The sequence below is a fragment of the Bombus fervidus genome, chromosome 16, assembly GCF_041682495.2.
Source record: "Bombus fervidus isolate BK054 chromosome 16, iyBomFerv1, whole genome shotgun sequence".
NCBI classification, from domain to species: Eukaryota; Metazoa; Arthropoda; class Insecta; order Hymenoptera; family Apidae; genus Bombus; species Bombus fervidus.
In genome coordinates this window covers 4,096,224-4,119,682 of record NC_091532.1, presented here as the reverse complement: position 1 = coordinate 4,119,682, position 23,459 = coordinate 4,096,224, and the positions used below count along the sequence as shown (strand labels likewise).

The window sequence follows — 23,459 nt, the reverse complement described above, 5'->3', positions numbered from 1 at the left end:
CAATACGTTATACTCCTCTAAATTAAAAAGATCTTGTCCGAAAATTTTGCCGCCCATTTTGGTTTGATTGTTTCAAAGATTGTAAAAACTACCAATTCGTATCTAATGCTTAGGAATTTTTTAAACGGACATTTTCTCATTCTTCCTATAATCCAAGATATATTGCATAAAATATATTATTTTGAAAATAAGTCAGTTGCGGAATATATTAAATTTTCGTGCAAAATCGACCTAAGGATTTTTTTCTTATAATTGCTATTCTACATTTCCCGCCAACATGGCAAATATGGCGGAGCTCGTGTCGTTTCCCGCCAAGCCCTCACGGAGCTCTCGTATGGCGCACCTCACTTATATATCAGTATAAATTAATCGTGTTTTTTTGTGGTTTTTCTCAAGTTTTTACATAAAAATGGGGCAGTCAGACGATGTAGAAGACTCTACTTACAGTAGACATCAAGATTTGTGTCAGAAATTGAATATGGATGCGACTGCTGCATCTGAAGCTTGGAAATCTTATGAGACTATTCGACAAAATTATACTCTTGAGGTATTTTTTGAATTACTCATTATCTTAATCATTTCACATTCTATTCATTGTTTCAGATTAATTAACGTAGTTTCTTCATCTTTGAACTATAAATCGAAAATATGTTTCTTTTGCTGTTTATCTACAATATACAAATCGTTTAACTCCCCTACTCATTGTTTAACGTTATTGAATTCGCGGTTTGTTTTACTCAACCGATTAAAGCGCACCAATTTAAAACAATAAGACTAAATGTTAGTTGCTTATATAAAGTATTTTTATTCAAACACAATAGTTAATTTATGGAAGAACCTGATGTAGAACTACCATAATTTGATCCTTTACTATTTAAAAATTGACATTGATTTTAAATATTATTGCATTCATCAATGTCTTACAATGTAATTTACTTTTGTCTACTGTTATTTATAAAATTCTATATAAGATTTATGTGTATATTTTTTAAAAGTAATATGTATACATGTATCTGTATAATCATGCACGTATAGAAATTCCTGTCTGTTTTTTCAGGGTGATCAGTTACATTGGATAGGGTGTGCATTATATGTAGCTTGCCGTAAGTCATCTATACCTACTGTTGGAAAGACTGGTACTAATGTGGAAGGAAATTGTGTTTCATTGACACGTTTATTACAATTGTGTAATCTTCCTTTGATACAGTTTTTTACAAAAAGTAAATCTTGGGCTGACATGGCCAATATGTCGCAAGATTTTCGTTCAAAGATTGAGAAACTTGAAGGAAATTTTGCAGTGTCAATGGTTATATTCAAAAAGTATCAGCCAATCTTTACTGACATATTTAAAGATCCTGTAGATGATATTTCACGGCCACCAAGATCAAGGAGACACAAAGCAATGCCTTGTACACCTGCGAGAGTATTTGAATTTTGTTGGACATTATTTATTTGTATAAAGGGAGCATTTCCAGATATCTCTGATGATTTAGTTAATTCTTACCATCTTCTCCTAGTGTGTTGTGATCTTATATATAGCAATGCTTTATTGGCTAACAGAAAGGACCTATTAAATCCTAATTTTCCTGGTAAATATATGCTGGTTATGTATGTAAAAAGAAATAGATTTTTAATTATATATTTTTTGACAGGTTTACCATCAAATTTTAATGATGAAAATTATACTCCACCACAGACAGCAAATTGTATTGTTAGCTTATTATGTGAACGTCATGAAGCTATTGCTGTTGAAGCTAAAGTAATTAAGGAATATTATCTGAAAAATCATATTAATAAATTGTTCAATGAAAGAGTTCTGCGTGGTGATCAGACAAATTTCTCTGGTATTTTAGAAGCTTTATATTTTGATGGAAATAGCAAAGCTATCAACAGAGTGTATGAACAACATGTACTAAGTGTTGGAGACTTTGATGAAAGGATTTTCTTAGGTAACTTCTTTTTTTTGTTGTTACTCTATATTAACTTTTTTTATAGCTTCTAAACTCGCTTACTACTAAGGGAACAATGCTTGTAAATAAAATAGTGCTCTTAACTGTATGCTTGTAGGCTTGTTATACATTTTTGCTTTCATAAACATAGGTTGCTTGTAAATCATAAATTTGAGTAAGATATGGATCTTATTATTTATTTTATCCTATATTAATTAATATAACTTATCATATATGTATGAAATTATAAATTCAGATAAAATGATATTCTATTATTTCTATTTTTGTTTAGAATGTTCATAAATGGCAAATTTTTCTATTTGTATATACAATAATGCTTCAAGCGCAAGCGTGTTTTCTTATGAGTTGAAAAGAACAAGAAATGAAAGAGAATGAGATGCAGATTCATTCAGTTGATTCCTTTAGTCACTAAATAATAGTTTATTACTTTGATTTACAAAATAATGAAATCAATATAGTTATCCTTTTATCACAACATGTAGATTCTTAACGAATCTGTGAAAATTTTCTGGGACATTACTGTAATTATTTGTATAAAACTAGTAAGGTTATTTTATAGATTTGCTTATGTTTTTTTGATTTGCATTTTTTAATAAAGGACAGATAATGACCCAATAATCCTTATTTTGTCTTTTTGAATAATTTTCATTTCTTGCTGTTAATCAATTTGTGTCTGCTTTATCTTGATTGTGGTATAGCTGATTGGAGAAGAGTGAGATTAAATGGAATATCAAGTTTGGAAATTGTTGGAGAAGATATAGCTTATCATGCTAAATTATCTAAACGTATTTTCATGAGAGGTAGGTTTATAGTACATGGAAAGCTGCTATAAGAAAGTAATAAGCTTGGTAGTAAATAGCATAAGGCTCTGGCATGAATGCATATAAATTCTAAATTGTTTATAAGATAGTTGTATATAATTTATCCCAAAATACTCAAAAAATGGAATATTAATATGTTACAAATATTATACATAATTTTATTTCATTTCAGGTCATGATGCCAGTAATAACATCGGTTCACCTACACAGATGATGAATGTTGGAGATCTTCATGAACAGTTTCAAATGAAAAAGGAACAATATAGCGGAGTAAGTATTAAAATAATTTTATATATGCATTTATCATTTTCATAAACCTTGTAATTTTAAACAAATTTTTGTTGTAAAAAAATTTATGTATATTTAATGTTTATAGCAGATACAACACTTAGCTCCACCCACTCCATTAACTGGACGCAGTTACCTCAGACCAAAAGATATTACTAATGTGACACCAGTATCCACTGCAACACAGAGTGTAATTCGACTCCAAGCTATGTTAGCAGGTCAAACATCACCGAGCGAAAATTTGTTGCAAATCTTAAATAGTTGCTCTCAAGACGTAAAGACGCTCGTCGAGACGAAAGTCAAAGAGCTCGGAGAACTATTTTGCGCCAACTACAACAAAAGTACAAACGCGAATGATACCACGTCAGATTTTGGGAAGATGAGACTTTATTTAGGTCAAACCCTTTTCTATAGACTTTTAGAAATGATTTTAAATGACGAAAAACGCAAAAAACCAAATTATGACGTTACGGTATGTTGATTAGTGATTTAAAATGTTAAAAAACTTAAAAAAACTAAATCAGTAGATGAATAATATCTTATTTTGGTATGTTATAGAATCTTCTGACAAAAGAAATCTTTATTCAGTGCTTATTTGCTTGTTGCTTAGAGATAGTCATTTACTCGTATAAAAGCAATGACAAAATCTTCCCGTGGATTCTGAACGCCTTGAATTTAGATGCCTACTATTTCTATAAAGTGATAGAAATTATAGTTAGAGCGGAAAATCAATTATCACGCGATGTTGTAAAGCATTTGAATCAAATAGAGGAAAAGATATTAGAATCACTTGCATGGCAAAGTGATAGTCCTTTGTGGGGTGCCATTCAATCCACGCCTGAAGGTGTACCAAGCTGCGAAGAAGTTTCTTTACCAGGCATGCTGGAAACTGTTGACCCGAATATACCAGGACAACCCGTGTTGAGAAGAATCGCTTTGGACCGTGGTACTCATCACGATGTTCAACAAAGCCCTATTTCCTCTGCTTCAGAAAGATTTCAGTCTCCTGTTGCAGCATCTGGTGTAGCTAAGAAACGTCTATTTCCTGACACTAGAATCGGTGGACAAAGCGTCTTACGAGTGACAGGTCAAAGTGTTTTACCATCAAAAGTTCTGACCATTGATGGCAATTCAAGAATACTTCTCTTACCTGAACAAATTACAGTTCCAAGATCATCTAGTGTACAATCTACAGGTACTCCGATGCAAACTGTAGCAGTTAACAGAGAACCAGCAAAACCAAAACGAACCGGTTCTGTCGCACTATTTTTCAGGAAATTCTATAATCTAGCTAGTGTACGCATGCTAGATTTATGCGGTTCATTAGAAATAATGGACATCGATTTAAAGAAGAAGATATGGACTATCTTTGAGTACTCTATTAAGGAACGAACAGAATTAATGAAGGACCGTCACTTAGATCAAATTTTAATGTGTGCAATTTACGTCATATGCAAGTTGGCAAAGATGGAGAAGAATTCGTTCACTGAAATCATGCGATGTTACCGATTACAACCACAAGCAGAATCTCACATATATAGATCAGTACTTATAGCCAAAACACCGTCCGGCGAATCACAGAAGAATAATGAAGAGATCGGGCAGAAAGATGTATCCGATAAAGAAACCAATGCGGCACCTCCTACGCCTACAAACATGGCTGGGACTTCGCAGAACTTCGGAGAAGAAACACGTGGGGATTTAATTAAATTTTACAATACAGTATATGTACCACAGGTGAAAGAAGTGGCGAATAAGTTGGGACTAGCACGCGGAAGCGTAATGAATCTATCATTAAGTCCATTACCGAAAGGGAAACCTCCCGCGAGTTCACCGGTGAGACGTGTCACCAGTAGTATTATGACACGTACATTAGATCCGAAAGCTATTTCTGCTTCTCCAGCACCACAACTTAGTTATTGCTTTAGTCGTAGTCCTGCTAAGGTAAATTAAAGTCGCATATTTCTTATGTAAAATTTTATTGTTAAATCATGTATTATACGTATTTTGTTCTTATTTATAGGATTTGGAGGCTATTAATAAAATGATGATTTCTGTCGACCCGAAAAGATCTGTGGGCAAGCGACTTTTAACGGATGAAACCGACGTAGAGATGACAGATGGAGGACCATCTCCGATCAAAAAAACAACTACATTTGTTGCGCGTAAATTGGAAAACATAATTGGCGAACGACGTACACAAAATCAATAAGAGAATTTAATTGAACGTTAAAATAACTTATTGAAACTATGGGTAATGAAAGGAAAACTATTTTTTTGAGACGTCTTCGTTCTCATTGAATAAAAAATAATTAATTAAAAAATCAAACAAATAGGAACAATTATTTTGAAGTTGAATTTTTGTTTCTTGGCTGTGTGGCTTAAAATAAATGAAATGTTCGCTCGAAATGTTCTCAGGTATGATCATGTTAGAAACAGAGAAAAAGGCCGTGTAATAACTGATCGTACGTAGGAATAGGATAATGTTATATTAGATAAAGCCAGAATTTTATTTCCAGTGCGCTTTTTCAATTATTTCAATGAATTTAATTGAAAGAAAGTTATTTTAAGCATTGTTTCAAAGGCAATAATTCCAGGATGTAAAAAAGTTAATTTGGGCATTTCCTTAGCACTTCTTCCTTAGATGTAGTTTAATTTTAAATATTATATTTTCGTTATGTAAGTATTCCATATCACATGTTAATAGAGAAGATACGAAAAACATATATTACGTGTCTATCAATTGATGATTATCAATGAATCGTTCAATTTTCGTGTTACACTGGAAATGATTCTGACTTTTATTGATATCGCTGATCAGTGATATTTTAATCAAGCTATGTACTATCTTTACAATTATATATATTAACTTATATATAATATATGATGAATTTGTGAAAGTTACGGTCATAGACGTTAAAGAAATTTTATTTTACCAGTAGATTTAAACATGCTACAAAGGCAGTCGAGTGCTCGAAGCATGCAAATACGATCTGGGTGATATTTAATTAAATGTACGATCAATTGATATATACATATATATATTGTTTGATCTTTCGATTATAATAAGTTATTCGCGTGTCTCGGAGATTTCGTTTGTTTCGTGAACTGAGACTTTTTCAATTTCCGATCACACCTAACTAGGTGTATAATGTTAGGATGTAAGCGTTCTTTTTTCTTTTTCAGTTTTTTTTCAAATTTTACATTTGATCTCATTAAATTTGTCTTTTTATTGTAAAACAATACATATTAAATTACAGATAATATTATTAAGATTAGATCGATATTTAAATAACTTAGGGTTCAAAGGAAAGCTCTCATTTGTCCAAGAAATTTTTCATGAATGCGGAACAAAAAAAAATTTGTAAAAATTTGTAAGTAAAAAAAACGAGTCGATTATCTCGCACAGAAGTCATAACGCGATTGTAATAACAATATTTTCAGTATCGTTATTACGCATGACAGTTTACAGCACAAATAGTGTACTTGAAAAGTTTTCGAACTAGAATAATATAGTTAGATGAGGAAGAGATCTAGCTTCTCATACACATACGGCAGTTCCTCTAATGACTTCTTTTAGATAAAAAAGAAATTGTAAAGAGTTTTATTGGCATATAATAATTATTGATTAGTATATGTGTATATAGTATTGTAATTCGAAAGTAAATTAGAAAAATAAAAGGCGAAAATTTTATATGTTACATCTGCTCTAATATTACTGTGAATCTTTATTTAAATTCATATCTTTATAAACACAACTAAGGGGATGGAATTTAAATGGAGATGCGTTTCACCCTCAAAATATTATAACAAATGCTTTGAATATTTTACATATTTTTACATATATTGTACATTCTGTAGTTTTAGATACAAACTTTTTATAAATATACATCTGCAATTTAATTATTTTATTAAAAATTTTACATATCAAAAGTATTTTTAAACATATAAAGAAATCTATAATAATTGTTACATTTTTCCTTCTTATGTACAATATTTTTAATCTAATATAATGAACATTAATGACAATTAAAGGTGACTCGATTATGTAAAAGCAAATTAATATTCAGAGATTTATAGGTTAGAAAATTGGAAGATAGAGTGCATGACTTTTCTCTAACCTTAGTAATACAAAACAAAAGGTGATTCCACGCTAAATCGATCGCTTTTTTCTCTCGATATCTGGACTTTTATTCCAAATGGGATATGATGTAGTTCACGTGAAATTAGAGGTTTAACTCATTATTTTACTCGTCTCAAAATTTAAGAAATACAAGCTTTTGAATTTTATAATCTTTGCCCATCTTTGGGAAAATGGATCGTACATTTGAATTTTTATCTCGGAAGCTATTTATGCTATTGAGTAAACCTGTTTTCGTTTTAATCGGGAAGGATCGCTCATTCTGAATAAATTTTTATTATATTTTGTTCTTATTTATAGGATTTGGAGGCTATTAATAAAAATAATTATCAAAAATAATTATCACATAATTAAAAATTATGTTATGTTACTAAAAATTATAAACAAATTTTTATTTTGCAAATTCTATTTCAAGGTTGTGTTTTTTAAAATTTGAAAAAATTACTATGATATTTCGTGAAGTTTTCTCTATAAAATAGTTAAATCCCATTCTTTTACATGCTTTTATTAGTAATAAGTTGTTAAAGAAAGCGGTACATCTCGCATAAGGTAAACGAACGAATATTGCCATAGCCCGTGATAACATTCATTGGTTGAATCATGATTAGAAGCCAATATGACATCAAAATAATCTGTTAAGTACGCTAAAGTTGCTCGATTTTATATATGCATAATTTTTGTACCAGCTATATATTTAGCGCCTTAAAACTTATTTTTTAGTTTGAAACATCGAAAACTATGACATTGCAAGCAAAAAGGCAATAATTTTGCGTCCCCTAAAGTAAAACAAAGCCATAAAATTATGTTTAAAAAGTAGGTTATATTTAAATAATAAAGATATCAGTTTATCTTTATTGAATTAGTTAACAGTTAAAGGATACACAAATGAAATACATAACTTCAAAATATTCATAGTAAGTATATAAAGTTAATTGTAATAGCAATTTGTAATAAATCTAATAATTTTATATTATTTTCATAAAAAGAGTGCTTTTGTTTTATATTTAAATTACTTATGTGAAATAATATGTAAATCAATGTTTTCAATACAATATCGTATTGTGATACGAAAAATACACTTCTACAACAAAATACAAAATATGGACATATCAACAGTAAAACAAATTTTTCGATGCATTTTTACTGACAGCACAAAATATAATATAGTGAAACAAGCAAAAGTTATGAATAAAATTATAAAAAAAAACAAATCAAAAAGGTAGTACACTCTACATTTTCTAAGCAGATGTAGATTTTATTTATTATTTCTTAATCGTCTTTTAACTAAATGGTGTTTTATTTGTAAACAGGGAGTCAATTGATGGTAACATAAATCCTTATGCATGTACAACTCCAACAAGTAAACTTTCTATATATACAGTGCGAAGGATGATTGTTCTCAATAATGTTTTTATGAAGTATATTACAGATTTAATGTCAACTGGAGAGATAGTTCCTGAGGTTCTAAATAAGAATATAGAGATTTCTCATGTTAAAGTAACTGCAGATTTTAAACTCATTAATGTATTTTGGATAGACAATAATACTGAGAAAACTGATGTAGAAGAACTTTTGCAAAAATGTGCCTTTCAATTAAGGCATGAATTGTCTCAACTCCGTGTTATAGGGGTTGTACCTCCTATTCAATTTGTCAAATGTAAAGGTACAAGTATTTTAAGGGAAGTAGAACAAAAATTGAAGATTATGGACTTTGGGGAAGATCATATATCTAGTCCATATCCAGATGCTATACAACAGACCATTACTGCTTCTGAAACTCATGATGCTAATCAAAATCTTGAGAATGTTGAACATGATAACCTTAGTGTTACTTTACCAGTAATGAGACATGATGTATTTGGATTAGATCATTTCCGAATTATGTCTCAGGTATATTATGTACATATGTATAATAGCTATGATTATTAATATAATATTTAAGAATATTTCTCTTTTTTGCAGATAAAATCCTCATTAAATAAATCAAAAAAATTTATGATAAAACAAATAGAAAACATCCCATCCTCGAATTCGTATTCTACATCAGATATAAAAAATAGCCCAAATGTTGTAACTAATATGGAACAACAGAATGAGTTTAAGCAATTTTTATATCAAAGACAAAAAGAACAGAGAAAGAAAATGAAGAAATATCGAGTAGATAATTCTATTTATGATTTTGAAGAACAAAGTGACAATGATGATCTTGGAAATGATTATGATGATTCCACAGAAGACAATTATGATGATTTTGATAATTATGGTGAAAATATTGATTATTACAAAAAACAGACATGATAAACAATAGGGAATTGATAGCATATAAATAGTTAGTATAGCAAATTTGTTTTGTACAAACATTAATAAACTAATGTTAATGATATTTATTTTCCCACAGTTCATTTTATTTTATGTTACATTTGTGCATAATGTACAATTCAACTTCCCTCTGTAAGACCCATAACATGACATGTATGCAATATTCGTCCAAATTATTGATCCCATTGACTCGATTTGATTCTAATAATTTATTATATGTTTTATTTGTGATTAATCTCAAGTACTTAAATAATTCCGTACATGTACTGTTATTCCCTCTTTCAATATTTATTATTTATTTTATTATATCTATAATCATGGCAAGAAATTGAAATTTGTACAAAAATCCAATACTCTAACATTCAACTAGTTTTCGAAAACGTAGGTGGTGGGATAATAAACTTAAACTAAGAATTGAGTACTGTCGTCCTTGAAACAATTCAAGAAATTATAAATTATAAAATTAACAAAGTAAAACATAAATTAGAAATTAAATTGTGCAATAATATTAATCAACACGTGATTCTTGTTTGGTATACTGCAGTACATGTATACCTAATCTAAATCACATAAATCATGCAATTCGTTCGAATGGATATTAAAGTCAATAGAGTACGCTTTAACAATAAAATTTTATACTAAATTTCAACTAGATCGTGTTTGTGGCGTGTTCAATTCCTGTTCCTGAACGGTTTTAGAGTCAACTTCCTCGTTAGTTAAAATAAGTGAAATTTGTTGTTCATTTATATTTTTAATGTTTGAACGAATATCTGATACTGTTAAATGGGGTATCGAATCACTTAGATTGCATGCTTCTAATACATATTTATTGAAAATTTCACTTTTATCAGCATAAACATGATGTCCTGCTCCTGTTATGGCCTATAATCAATCAAAATATACCATTGAAATAACTTAAAATTCATAATTCCTTATCGAAATTCTTTCTAGATTTTTATATCTTCTTCTTTATGTTCTTACCTGAACATTAATGTATGACAATGTTCTAGCTTGTTTAAGTGTTTCCCAAGATGAATTATCGACCCAAGATCGACTACCATACAATAGAGTTATGGGAATATCTGGACTTAATTTATCCATTCTCCTAACAATAGGATTTTTGGCCCAACCAAAATGTTGCATCATTGCATGAAATGCACTCTCACCACTTTTCATTGGACATGTGAAAATTTAACTTTTACATTTTATATTTAAAAACTCATATATGAAAAATTCGTTCAGTGAAGTTAATAACGTAAGACTTCAAAATCTGTGTGAATTCAAAAATTTTTATTCTATATTTAAAGATTTTAAATACTTACGATGGTGTTTGGGCATTACATTGATGCAAATACTGTGAAATCACAGCAGTGTCTTCCTTTAATACAGGTGCAAATTTTTTTACTATATCTGGCCTTGTTTTTTCAATTAACCACTGCCCTAAAAGAAATAACATTTTATATACTATGAAATACTACATATTTTATATAAACTTGAGTATATATTGTATACTACTATATATACCAATAGTACAAAATTTTACATCTCAAAAATTGGCACATAAAAATATGATAAAATAAGAACTAACCAAATGGACCAGCTACTCTCACTGGCCATAGTGGGTTTAATGGTTCCATTATATATGCTATAACTTTTACCCACATAGGAGCTCTGGAAATTCGTTCTACAGGTCTTTCAGGGAATCCCCAAGGATCGGCAAGAATCAGATGTTTTATTCTTTCAGGATATTGCATACTATATGATGCTGCAAGGAAACCACCCATTGAATGACCTAACAGCACAAATTTCTCTAACTGCATCTCCCTGCGCCATTCCTCTATGGAACGAACTAGTTGACTCTCAGCTACTTGTGCTTCATTACTAAAAACAGGACGACTACTTCTACCAAAACCTGGATAACAAGAATTAAACGTTTTACATAAAACATCAAATATACAAAAACATAATTACATAATACATTATAGATCAACAAATCAATTTAATATTAATTTGTGATTATATGATCTTATCTTAGGTACAGTGATAACAACTGTCACTGTTTGAAAAATATGAAACATCATATGTTTCACAAATTATATATAATTCCAAAGTTCAACCTTAGTCATTTATGAATCATGCATGATAGCTACCGCATTCAAGAACAAAGTATATCTCTGAACAGTTTACTTTGAAAAATAATTGGATAAAATTGAAGATTTATATTTATTACATGTAATAAGACTTTTAAGAGATCTATAATTTCCTTTTATTTTTACCTAATATATCAATGGCATACACTGGTCTCTGTGAAGCCAAAGCATCAAGATTTAAACACCATAATGCTACACCTGCCCCTAATCCATGCAACAGAACAATTGGTGTGTTTGGTGATTCTTCATTTAAGGAAATGGTCCATATTTTATCTGATGTTCCTACAACTGGTCCTATGTCCACATACCATCCTCGATATGCAGTTTTCAAACCTACATCGTCAAAATACAGTAATTGTTAAATCAAATAATCATTACCCTATTTGAAATTATCCTGTTAAGTTGTAAATCTACTTTACCATATAAACATTAAATGAGAAATAAATAATTTAAGTAACTTACAAGAAAGAATTTTTTTCTCAACAGAACGTAACATGGCTGAAGATGAGCCAGACCAGCTAAACCATTCCCAAAACCAGCTAGTGAATAAAAAAAAGATTTATTATTCATGAATAAAAAATGTTTTTCATAAATAAACAATAAACTTTACTAAACCTTTCACAAATTTTACATTATATCATGCATTACATATTTATAAAATTACATTTTTATAACAGTATTTTTTACATAAAAATAATATTAATTATTAAAAATAGAATAATAACAAAAAGGATTTTTTAATTTAACGTAATTTTTACATGGTACATACCATTGATCACGTATCATTGTATTTTGCTTTTTTTCGATACTGTTACAATGTAGTTTTACAAATGTCACGTTACAATTTATATGACACTGAACTTGAAAAATTGCCTCATGTTATATAATAAATCCTAACAAGCATGTTAAACGTGAGATCTGTGTAGTTTCAATTTCGAAGACTTGTAATGCGTAAATTACGAAATAAATTACCTACGTGCTTGTACGTAAAATATAACTTGAAATCGGATTAACTACATATTTCTTTGGTTATGATTCTTCGTTGCTAAAATTGTTTGGCGCGTGACCTTGAAATGCAACCCAACATAATATAGTTAATTCTTTGACTTCCATATTCATTTTTCTTTCTATACATCTATGTAATGTTTCAAAATACTTCTATGTGTGCGGTTATCTATAATATAAATCTATTAATTACAACGATAATTTCTATTGCCAACATTGAAACGCGCGTCGAAACTTTTTAACTTAAGTCTTGAACACGAAAGATGATGCAATCGTGATAATGAAATTATAATAAATTCTGAACGACGCTGTGTGTTTGATGTCACCGAAACACATGGAAAGATCAATCAGTTTGAACTAAGAAAAAAATAATAATGTGATTGACAGTGATAAAGGAGAAGATATTTAAAATCGTTTGATACGTACCTTTTCGATCTGACAATTTCATGATTTGCCATTAGCTTTTACGGTGCTGTCGTTGTTCGAATACGATGATTTCTTTGTAGACAATGTTAGAAAAACAGTGCGTCGACGTAGCCAATTCTATTATCTAGTCTGTGTCGATTCGAGTATACTGTCTGTTGAAGTGCGGAAGGGTGGGAGAATCAGCTGATGTACATGTGTGCTGATGTGCCGAAGAATTTGTGGAGTTCCTTCTTTCATGAAATACAAAATACAAGTTTTATCGTTTATTGTTATATGTACATATATATTTTTCAAACTACGCAATAATTACTTTATTATCAGCACATTAGTTTCTGAAAGTTCTATTACGACAATAAACAAAGTGTTGCATCTAGCGAATGTAATTTAACCTAAAAACTTTCACGATAACCAACATTAACATGTAGATGCATATATTGTATATTATGAATATTTTAGTTTTTTTTAAAGGAAGAAGGAAACTGATTGTTTGTTTACTAACATTCGTGTTATTCTAGTGTAGTTTATATTATTCGTTATCTTGTAAGTTAGAGAAGTTCATGGCGATTTGATATGAACGATAATTCAATTTTATAATAATTCTTATTAGATAATATTATATCTATATTACTTACAGTTTTTTTTTAACATATATCGCTTTATATTTAAATTCTAGCATATAAATTAATGTGAAACTTAAAGAGAATAAAATATATCGGAAACGATAAAATATATCGATTCGTGAAAGACAGCGATTAAAGATAAAAAAAAAGACTGTCGTTCATTGTTGTCCGAAAAAATATAAAAATAGGTGTTTTGTACATTGATAAGAGGACAAACAGGTTAACATCGATAACATCGATTACACAAAATTAATGGCTAAGATCTTATTTTTGTTTCTATTTAATAATTTAAAATATTTTCAACTTTTGAATAATTAAATTATCCGCATGATTAACACAGGTCTTTATAGTCTTATAAAGTAAATGAAACTAATACTTTATCTTTGTAACACGCAACAAAGTGTAAGCATAGTACAATGAAGAATACCAGACAAGGCATTTTATAATGATCAGAGAGCTTCTATACACAGGCTCCTGGGTGCTTTTGGCTCTCCCGACAATATGAGCTATTCATCCCAATCAGCACATCCTCATTGCACCCATGCACAATTCTCATTACTCGGTCCTATTGTTTCGGGAATTCAGACTTATACGATAGCTGATACATTGCCTTATAGTTTTATACTTGCACTTCTATTAGGAGTAGTATCTATAAAAATATATTAAAACTGGATTAACAAAGTTGTGATAAAAAATAATAATTAAAAAAAGAGATACATATGTATATTTGTCATCCTTTTGTTAACGAACGATACAACCGACAATATACAATAAGAAAGTCACAAATGATAATGGAAAACGAAGGGAACTGTAAAACACGTTCAATACCACCAGAGCTAGAGATCGATAACTTTGTTAACTGAACTGTAGACCATTATAAATATTTTTTTCAATTGATGTATATACAGTATTCAAAATATAATTTCATTTTAGGTACAGTAATGTAAGTTTCTTGATGATATGTAAACATAGGAGATTGGTTAGTGAAGGAAAAAAATGAAATGCTCTCGTATAATATCCCCACCCATTTAAAAGTGTAGAATATATTGTTTTCATTTCATTAGATATAGTAAAAGAAATATATAAAGGACATAAAAAAGGTAACAAGTATTTACATTTCGACAAACGTATTCAAAGAAAAATAATTGTGGCTATATCCATATTCGATGTAATGCATAGTGTACGTGGCGCAAGGATACAAGTACAATTCGGGCGTCGTCTGCTGGCACTACTTTCTTGTCTGCCAGTCAGAAAGGAGAATCTCGAATGAAACGAATAATAATTTCCATGCCTAAGACTGCACATTGCATTGAATTGCCATTTCATTAATCCTAAATAAATTATGTCAACTCTAATCTATAGGTAATTTATCTTTAAAATCATAATTCATCTTTTGTTCAAGTAAAGACAGTTTTTATTTCCTGAATAAAAATTTTTTACATAATTATATAATAACTCTTACTTTTCATGCTTTTTAAATGTTAATTTTAACCTATTGTAATGGCAAATAATAAAGTAAAAACTTAATTTCAGTTTTATTGTTTTTATGTTTATGGTAAAAATGTATCTTTATACTTCATTTTTGTGGGACAATGGCATATGCTTCAAACTAATCGATAATTCACGAATACAATTCGAAGCTTGTTTTCAAATATCGTGAATATATATGCATCGCTCATTCTCCATTGTTCTTTGACGACGCAATTAGCTATCAACGTGAAAGAAACCACTTTTCTTCGACGTATCTGCGTTAGTGATTCACGATACAAAGGCGTACCCCTCAAACTTTATGCCTTTCTGTAGTATCGAATTAATTTCCACGCGTAACTCTCTCTCTCTCTCTCTCTCTCTCTCTCTCTCTCTCTCTCTCTCTCTCTCTCTGTCTAACGTTTCAATCGCATTTTCTATTCGAGAAGCGTTCGTTTAATCCTGAATCCGTTATTGGAATAATTAATTGAAATATTTAATTCGCATAATTCCATTTTTAACGATATAGCTCAATTATGCAGATAATTGATTTTATTCATTTTAGTCATCCTCATGGTATATCTACGTTTACATATCTACTAATATTAATCATCGATCTCGTACGGAGTAAATTATTCATGATTTTATTACGAACGGTATAAAAAAGCAATCAATTAGAGAAAATAATAATTACTATCGATTGGTCATATTTTATAATCAGACTTAATATACAATATTTCTCAGTAATGATCTCGATATTATGATCAATGAGAACACGAATTTGTTCGTATTTTTTCTTCTGTTCGCATGCAACATTATACTATAACAATCTATGATAGATGTAGAGTCTCATAATCAAACATTAGTCATTGTTAGATTATGGTAAACGATATCATGTTGTTTTGTAAAACAGGTTTAGAGTACAATACATAGTTAATGCAAAACGAGGAAGTTCACCTAGAAGATAAAAACATTTATTCGATCTTATCGTCAAAGATCGTTTATTTAATATGGTTTTTTATCTTGTCAACTTATTATCATCCATTTATCATTCATCATTGAGCGTTGACTGCCACGCGAATTATATATGTTTTGCCCTGTTGGTGTCACAATAAATTGAAATATACCATATCATAAGATTTAATTTTTGAAAAATATCATGTCGCATTTGCGCACTTTCTTCTGTCAATGTTATTTGAGTTATTCACATTGTTGACAATTTGCTAGTCCAGAAAATTTATTTTATTTTAATGATTCCAAAAAATTTAGTAACATGGCTCATCGATGACATCGAATTTTTATACATTCATGGGAAACTTGAAGATGCAAAAATGCACAAAATGCATATAACGTATATAAAATATTCCATAAAACATGTATTATGACGTGCAACAAATCTCTATCTAAATACCATTTTTTTAGTTGTATTCATAAAAATTTGGATTTTCATAAGCATCCTTAGTCTATCGATAACCACCATGACAGCTAACAAGTTAAAAAGGATGCATGACAAGCATTGAATCGATCGATTCGAAAATCGTAGTCGAAGATGCGTGGGTTAATGCAAATTTACCCAGAGGAGGGGAACTACTTTTTAATCGCGAACACCAATGTTCCACGACTCGCGGCACCTGTCATACTATGCGCAATGTAGTTTAACGTAGCAGTGAACGGTGGGACGCGCAGCTATATTCTGATTGGTTGGTTGTAAGGGGCGCGCGGTTGCTAAGCAACGGCAACACCGCGCGCGTCACCGGCCGGCGTAGCCGGCACCAAACGTTCCCTGCCACTGTGGCGGAAAATTGCGCAGAACAACGTTGGCTCTCGTCGGGTGCAAACGTGCTAGCGGTCTTGATTAACGCGGTAGGGATACAGAGAGAGAGAGAGAGAGGACTCATCGAGGCATTTTCCTTCTTTCTTGCTCCTGTCCGTTTTTTCATTAATTATTAATACAAAGGCAAAAGAACCCTTCGTGGTCGTTCTATTGAAAAAGAAGTTACGCGCTTTTAGCGAGAAAAAGGAGCGATAGAGCTACGTTTTTGAGTAGAGCGAAAGAAATCGAGAGGAAAGATGGCAGAGGACAAGAACGAGACAAGCCCGAGCGCCGAGGGTGAAAAGCCACCTCAGGAAGCGACGCCGTCTAAGCAAGAGAAAGAAGAGCCAAAAGAAAGCAAAGAAGAAGAAAAGAAAGTCGAAGAGAATGGCGACGGTGATAATAAACCGAAGGAGAACGGCGAGGAGAAATCCACGCCAGAGCCGAAGGACATGCGGGCTATTGTACTGAATGGTTTCGGCGGATTGAAAAGTGTCAAGGCTTTGAGGAAGCCCGAGCCCACCCTCGCCGAGGGAGAGGTCCTCATCCGAGTCAAAGCATGGTAAGTTTAATCTAATCTGTATACACGTATTTTCATATCATCTATATATAGTACTAGAATGCGGATTTCTATGGAAATTCATATTTTTAAGAATATCATTAAAAAGGTAGAACGTTAGCGGGAAATTGTTTTATTTATAAAGAGCAGTAAGCTTTGGATATTTTTATTTTATATATTTTTCATATTACGTACATTCTTTGCAAATTTGCGTCTTTAAATTTCCTATAAACGCATAAAAAACCACAGTTTATTTACTACCAATTGATCGAATAGTTTAATAGTCAATTGGTCGAACAATTTAATGATCCGTACAGTAGTGCTTCTGTAAGTGACCATAGTTGACACTATCTGGTCCATTATTGGATATATTGAGAATATATTTCTTGGAAATTCACCAGAAAGAACACTCGATATATTTGTCTATTCTACATACGTAATACAAAAGGGTTACTCCAAAAAATCAGTTGCAAGAAATGGTAGACATAATGACGGTTAGCTAGCAAAGCAGAATCTTGATTGGTTAATGTAGTACTACTATATAAAATATGCAATAAAATACGAATAACGCGTCAGTTAATACTAAAAGTTCTAATCTGACTAAAACTTTATAATTCATAATTCTTCGTAGAAGTTTGATAGATTTATAGCAGTAGATTTTTTGCATCGCTTGAATGATTTCTTATAAAGAATATAGCAAAGAGGTTTGATTTCTTCCTTGTATTTTTTCATATACTTTTTATTTTTATTCCCTTGGTACAAGTTTATTTTAATTGTAGATAGTTCTGGTGTAAAATCGATAGTCGTATTAACAATTTTTTCATTTTATCAATAAATTCGTGTAAATCAGATGAAAAGTAGAGGAAGTTAATTAAGATTAATGTGACGTTAACGGAATCAAGCGACATTTTGATAGCGTCTCTTATCCTGTTTGAATATAAAGCAGTTAAAGGCCGCTAAATATGGTTGGTTCTACTAACCAGAGACCCGTATTAACACGTATAGAATATCTTTCCTTTATTTCTTTAGCTTTATACCAGTGACTGATAATAATTGTTCGTTATCGAAAAATTTCTAAAGTTTATAATCCATAATACGTATATTATGTAGATACAATTCGCATTACGTTTCGGTGGTTTGTTATTCGTTTCAATAAAGGTGAATCGCCGGGAAGAAAACAAAATAGAAAATATAGTGTCGAGGTTCCGATCTCTTAGCGAACAGACCGTTACAATACCACTGCATCTTTGAAATTTAAGGCGTGGTATCTGCTCCCCGAGACGTTGGTAATTAGAATTTCATTGCTACGTTACGAAGCGGATGAGTAATTTTATAACGGATGCGAAGGAATTTTAATAAAAACATTTAATGGTTTCGCATGCGTACATGTTCCACTCGTTTAGTTTAAAATTATGTCCTAAGTATCTCTCGGTACAAGGTCAGTTTAATATACAATCAATTTCTAAACAAGATTCATTCCTTATTCCGATATTAGTTGAATTTTGTTTAATATTTTATACAATATATTATTTATAATTTGTTATACGTAAATGAAAAATTAAATAATATTTGATAAATTTTTTAACGAACATTTTTTCAAAATATAATTCACTTCTAAAATTATTTCTTTCTATTTTTCTATGGAAGATATGCTGTCTCTGATTCTTCCTGTTTTAAAAGGAAGAATGTAAAGAATGCTTTTACGATTGAAGAATATTTCCGGATTAAGAATAAAATTAATTCGAAAGAAATCCAATACAGTATAAAGAAATCGCTACTTTCTAAAAATTTTCATATAGAAGAAGAATATCGATGCTACTTTTTCGACAAACAACAACGTGCCTGCATCTAATGAACCGTTGTATTGAAAGTTTTGCATCATAGAAAATTATGCACTGTGGTCGTGACGAAAAGTATTAACAACATTCGTCAGTCGTCAGAACACGGTGCAGTCTGTAAGTTAAACAGGCAGTTACATTTATAGAATACTTATCCATGTGTTTAATGTCCGTGTATGCGTGCGCAATATGCGAAACGGAGTTTGATAAGTCGTTTAACTGCAACTTTGTTGAGTATCCGGGGCTACAGTTTTGTCTCGTCCATCTATCTTTACAATTCACATTGAGAAGTTCGATCGTGTTGCTATGTACATGTTCGTATGTAGGTGTGCACACATTTTAGTATAAATATACGTACATACGAAAATGAATCGAATAAAATTAAAATGTTATTATGGTTATGGCTATGTATTACATCGGAAGTAGCCAGCCTTTGGAAAACCGCGTCTGATAGCTCTATGTACGATCCATTAATTCGGACGTGGGAAAAAGGATTATTAGATAGGTAACCATGCCATTAATGCATGTACTTAACTACGACATACAAGGGATATTCGGGAATATTTAGTTCCTGCATCGCGTTTATACATTATGTGGTACATAGCATTGCTTTGTTCTAGAGAATTGATATACTACAGAAATCATCAATTTTGAAATATTTACAAGAATAATTATTGTGAAAGTAAGTTATTTATTAAGATAATTATTCAATAAAATACTATCCAATAAGAACAATATTATAATTCGAAGCAGGATTGTTTTTAATTATTTTGTAATTATGTATATTTTATTAGAGATTTCCAAAATCTAAAGAATATTGACTTAATTATAAAAGAAAGCAGATTTTTCTTTCGTTAAATAGTTGAATAATTGATAATTTTGTGTTTTAAATCAATTGCCTAAAATATGTATTTTTCTTATCTGTATCACTCTTCTAACCGATATTATTTACATAAGTGAATTACAATTGCAAAAATCCAAGATTTTGACCACTTTTAATACCCTATTACCTTTTTCTAATAAATTTCACTTTCTTCGTTACTTACATTTTTAACTCTTTTTTCATTCTCCGCGATCGTACTCGTGTCACCGTAGCGTTACAAATGGCGTGCGGATATTACGACTAATTTGCAAGCGATAAACCAGCGCTATCTTCCGTACCTTACGATGTACGCTGTAAGGTATTTCAAATTTTTTACGATTATGAAAAGACAAAAATGTTTCACATCGAAAATTCTCTAAAAATTCTTCATATTTTCATATTTTCCTTTCTTTCGTGCAACTATATAAAACACTGAGTTCGTTCGCGAAACTTCGTCTTTTAGAAAGCGTTATATGTTCGTAAAATTCGCACGGTCACTTGCGCAGTACTCTAATCAATGATGGCGTTATGGAGATGCAAAAGATCTGTTCAACATATGGAATCCTACTTTCTTTGCTTTCCTTTGATTTATTATTACATATTGTATTTTACGTAAAGCTCTATTCTTAGCCTATAAAGCTTGTTTCTCGCAAAAGAGCTTATAATATTAACGGTCCACTCGAAACAAGTTTGCTTAAATAATTCAAACGTTAATGTTATTGCCACTTGTCGATATTCATAAGATTGCTGCTCTGTCAATAGGGAAATTCTGATAACATCCGATAATAATATTTTTCTTTGCTGAACAATCGAGTAATAAATACTTTACAAACGGATTTTCTGAAAAATTTACTTTTCTTAATTTCGTCGTTCTTTTATTCGACATTATGTGTTTCTCCGATACAAAGTCGTATCCGCTTCTGCACCATGGTAACGGGGATAATGATATTGGGGCTGGTAACGCCTGGAACTCACTGTTCACTAAATAGTGAAGGTTAGGTATCCAGAATTCTTGACCACGAAAAAAACAGTCCTGAGTATATACGACTCTTTTTCCTATTTGCAGATAGTTTTAGCTCGAGAAGCCTGTTTTTTTTTTTTCCTCTTCTCGAAGTGACCATAGTATGTACATAATATGTAACAGAAAGAGAGAGTAATAGAGAAGGATAGCGAATATAGGGGGAGAATCGGATTCGCCAAAGGCGTGCGGACCTTTTCACGCGTGAGTCACGTTTCATAAAAGCGATTGGGATTGATGAGAAAATAGCCCCCATAGAAAGATATCACGCTGCCAATGCTTGCTCGAATGAATTTGTCTGCACGACTACAGACATTCGTTACACGCTGCTGCTGGCACCCCTGCGTATGCGCGCGACGCGCCCAGAGAAGAGTGCCTCGCTTGAAATCGCTGGGAGAGAAATCCGGGCCACTCTAGGTAATTCGATTGTCTTTAGAAAATGTTTGTCAATGAGTATTATCGAAAGTACTCTTGATTATTTCTTAATGAGCAAATGGATACTCTTTTCGGAGGAAGTATAACGAGAACTTATAATACTATATAATATAAATATATATGTGACAATAATTTCACTTTCTAAGGTAATAAATTAAAAAATGTTTTTGATTAGAGGTTAGAATAAAACACAACGGAAACTGAACAAATTTTCAGTATGAAACAAATTTTCATTTATATGATGCTGACTATAAGGAGAGTTATTGTTCACATATGCAGCGATTTGGTAAAAGTTTTGTGTTTTAACGATCGTTAGAAATTGTCTAGAAAAATTGAGTACACTAAAGTAATTTGAAAGGGGATGAAAATTCAAAGCGTTCCAAGCGTCGGTCATCAGGTTGGCATGCCTGCGTAGAGAAACGTCTCGTCTCTGACGCGTAGACATTAGTGATTGAGACTCCGGACAATTCAGCTCTCATTTGAAAATTTCCCATCTCCGCAAGCGCCAATGATCGTTAGCTGGCAACCAACGAGAGGAATTGAAATGCGTATTTGTTGCAGCACAACGAGTATTTATTAGGAATAATAAAAATAATATAAAAGTAAATGTAACGTAGAAAAAATTATTTACGAGCTAGATTATCAGTGTTGGTGATTCACTCTCATCATCAACAGTCTATTCGTTAATAAATTTTAAAAACTATATATAAATATAGTCACGAGTATTGTTATTATCTATATTTGAACAATGCTCTATCTATAATATTATAAATTATATTCTTTGTTTCATAATTATCTGTTCTTTTATTTTTAGCAACAAAATTCTGAAAGCATATAGAAAACGATTTATGTTATATAGAGTTGCGATATTTAATTTTTAATAATATACGTGAAATAATTTACGAGTGGTTCATTAGATGCGGGAAGGGTAAAAATTAGACAGGGTACCCTTCTCCAGAGAAAATGAACAGTTTCATTTTTTCTATTCTTTTTATTTCTTTCAATTATTTGATACATTAAGGTTACATGCTTCAAAGAAAAATGTATAGAATCATGAAAGAGGTTAATTTAGAAGAGATTCTAAGAAGCAGACTCGATAAATTTTACGACCGTTCTTTCTGTAAATTGGACACGTAAGATTGTCAACAGATAAAGGGGAATAAAACTATAAGAAATAATGGTATGGGGATCGCTTGCGCACATGAGTCACCGCTATAAAGTTGGGGAATGACTGATTGACAGTTCATCGGATTTATACAAATTTCACGGTATTATGTAGAGTATACTCCTAATAACATATATAGCGCCATTTTAAGCCTAGTAATTGTTCTATTTCATAATTTTTCTAATTTATAGCCAATTAAGATTATAGATTTCTTCCTTTTATCTTTCAAAAGTTTTACTACCCAAATAGTTTCACCTAAAGCTAGTCTAAAACATTCCTTAAGCTAGCATTTCGAAGAATCGATAACGACGTGAAAGAAACTTTTGTCGGTTGTTGTGTTGATCAGTTTTCTACGTTTTTTATTCCACTGCGCTTTCTAAGTACACCAAGTTTCTCTCCGTTGTAAATCGCGATAAAAACGAATTTTACCAATCGTGGGCCGGTATTGCGCTCGATTATGCTAGCGAAAGTTCCAGCGAATCAGTTGAATCAGCGATAAGATAAATTTTATTTACGCGCTCGGATTTTTAATGTTTCCATTCTTTCCCTCTTTTCTATATAG

General features: G+C 31.1%; 4 protein-coding genes and 1 long non-coding RNA gene across 15 annotated transcripts in view; 3 read left to right on the top strand and 2 right to left on the bottom strand.

Moving 5' to 3' along the window:
- Positions 1 to 291: 291 nt before the first annotated feature.
- LOC139995660 (retinoblastoma-like protein 1) lies at positions 292 to 6,780 on the top strand. Of its 4 annotated transcripts, none has more exons than XM_072019324.1 (8): positions 292 to 547; positions 1,058 to 1,589; positions 1,653 to 1,949; positions 2,669 to 2,770; positions 2,964 to 3,061; positions 3,171 to 3,551; positions 3,638 to 5,023; positions 5,103 to 6,780. In XM_072019324.1, the coding sequence occupies exons 1-8, from the start codon at positions 410 to 412 to the stop codon at positions 5,289 to 5,291; spliced, it is 3,123 nt and encodes a 1,040-aa protein (XP_071875425.1). In that variant the 5' UTR covers positions 292 to 409; the 3' UTR covers positions 5,292 to 6,780. The 4 variants fall into 4 exon arrangements, with proteins under 4 accessions (XP_071875425.1, XP_071875423.1, XP_071875427.1 ...); XM_072019322.1 differs by having other exon boundaries at positions 3,168 to 3,551; XM_072019326.1 differs by lacking the exon at positions 2,669 to 2,770.
- Positions 6,667 to 7,498, bottom strand: LOC139995667 (uncharacterized). Its single transcript, XR_011802035.1, has 2 exons — positions 7,201 to 7,498; positions 6,667 to 6,971 (listed from the first exon to the last, which is right to left on the bottom strand). It is a non-coding gene; the product is annotated as an uncharacterized lncRNA (long non-coding RNA).
- Positions 7,499 to 7,731: 233 nt separating this feature from the next.
- LOC139995664 (uncharacterized) lies at positions 7,732 to 9,603 on the top strand. 2 transcript variants are annotated; one of them, XM_072019336.1, is made up of 5 exons: positions 7,732 to 7,854; positions 7,941 to 8,134; positions 8,207 to 8,439; positions 8,531 to 9,110; positions 9,183 to 9,603. In XM_072019336.1, the coding sequence occupies exons 3-5, from the start codon at positions 8,258 to 8,260 to the stop codon at positions 9,516 to 9,518; spliced, it is 1,098 nt and encodes a 365-aa protein (XP_071875437.1). In that variant the 5' UTR covers positions 7,732 to 7,854; positions 7,941 to 8,134; positions 8,207 to 8,257; the 3' UTR covers positions 9,519 to 9,603. The 2 variants fall into 2 exon arrangements, with proteins under 2 accessions (XP_071875437.1, XP_071875436.1); XM_072019335.1 differs by having other exon boundaries at positions 7,732 to 7,859.
- On the bottom strand, positions 9,590 to 13,299 carry Puml (pummelig). Of its 7 annotated transcripts, none has more exons than XM_072019330.1 (9): positions 13,121 to 13,294; positions 12,662 to 12,863; positions 12,459 to 12,582; positions 12,152 to 12,228; positions 11,816 to 12,022; positions 11,128 to 11,451; positions 10,862 to 10,979; positions 10,521 to 10,707; positions 9,590 to 10,421 (listed from the first exon to the last, which is right to left on the bottom strand). In XM_072019330.1, the coding sequence occupies exons 3-9, from the start codon at positions 12,473 to 12,475 to the stop codon at positions 10,185 to 10,187; spliced, it is 1,167 nt and encodes a 388-aa protein (XP_071875431.1). In that variant the 5' UTR covers positions 12,476 to 12,582; positions 12,662 to 12,863; positions 13,121 to 13,294; the 3' UTR covers positions 9,590 to 10,184. The 7 variants fall into 7 exon arrangements, with proteins under 7 accessions (XP_071875431.1, XP_071875432.1, XP_071875430.1 ...); XM_072019331.1 differs by having other exon boundaries at positions 12,666 to 12,863; XM_072019329.1 differs by having other exon boundaries at positions 12,662 to 12,756.
- Positions 13,300 to 16,991: 3,692 nt separating this feature from the next.
- The window catches only part of LOC139995661 (synaptic vesicle membrane protein VAT-1 homolog-like), a 35,173-nt gene continuing 28,705 nt past the window's right edge, over positions 16,992 to 23,459 (top strand). Inside the window, exon 1 of the mRNA XM_072019327.1 lies at positions 16,992 to 17,582. Within this exon, the coding sequence (XP_071875428.1) occupies positions 17,278 to 17,582 (305 nt within the window). The 5' untranslated portion in view covers positions 16,992 to 17,277. The remainder of the gene's footprint in view (positions 17,583 to 23,459) is intronic.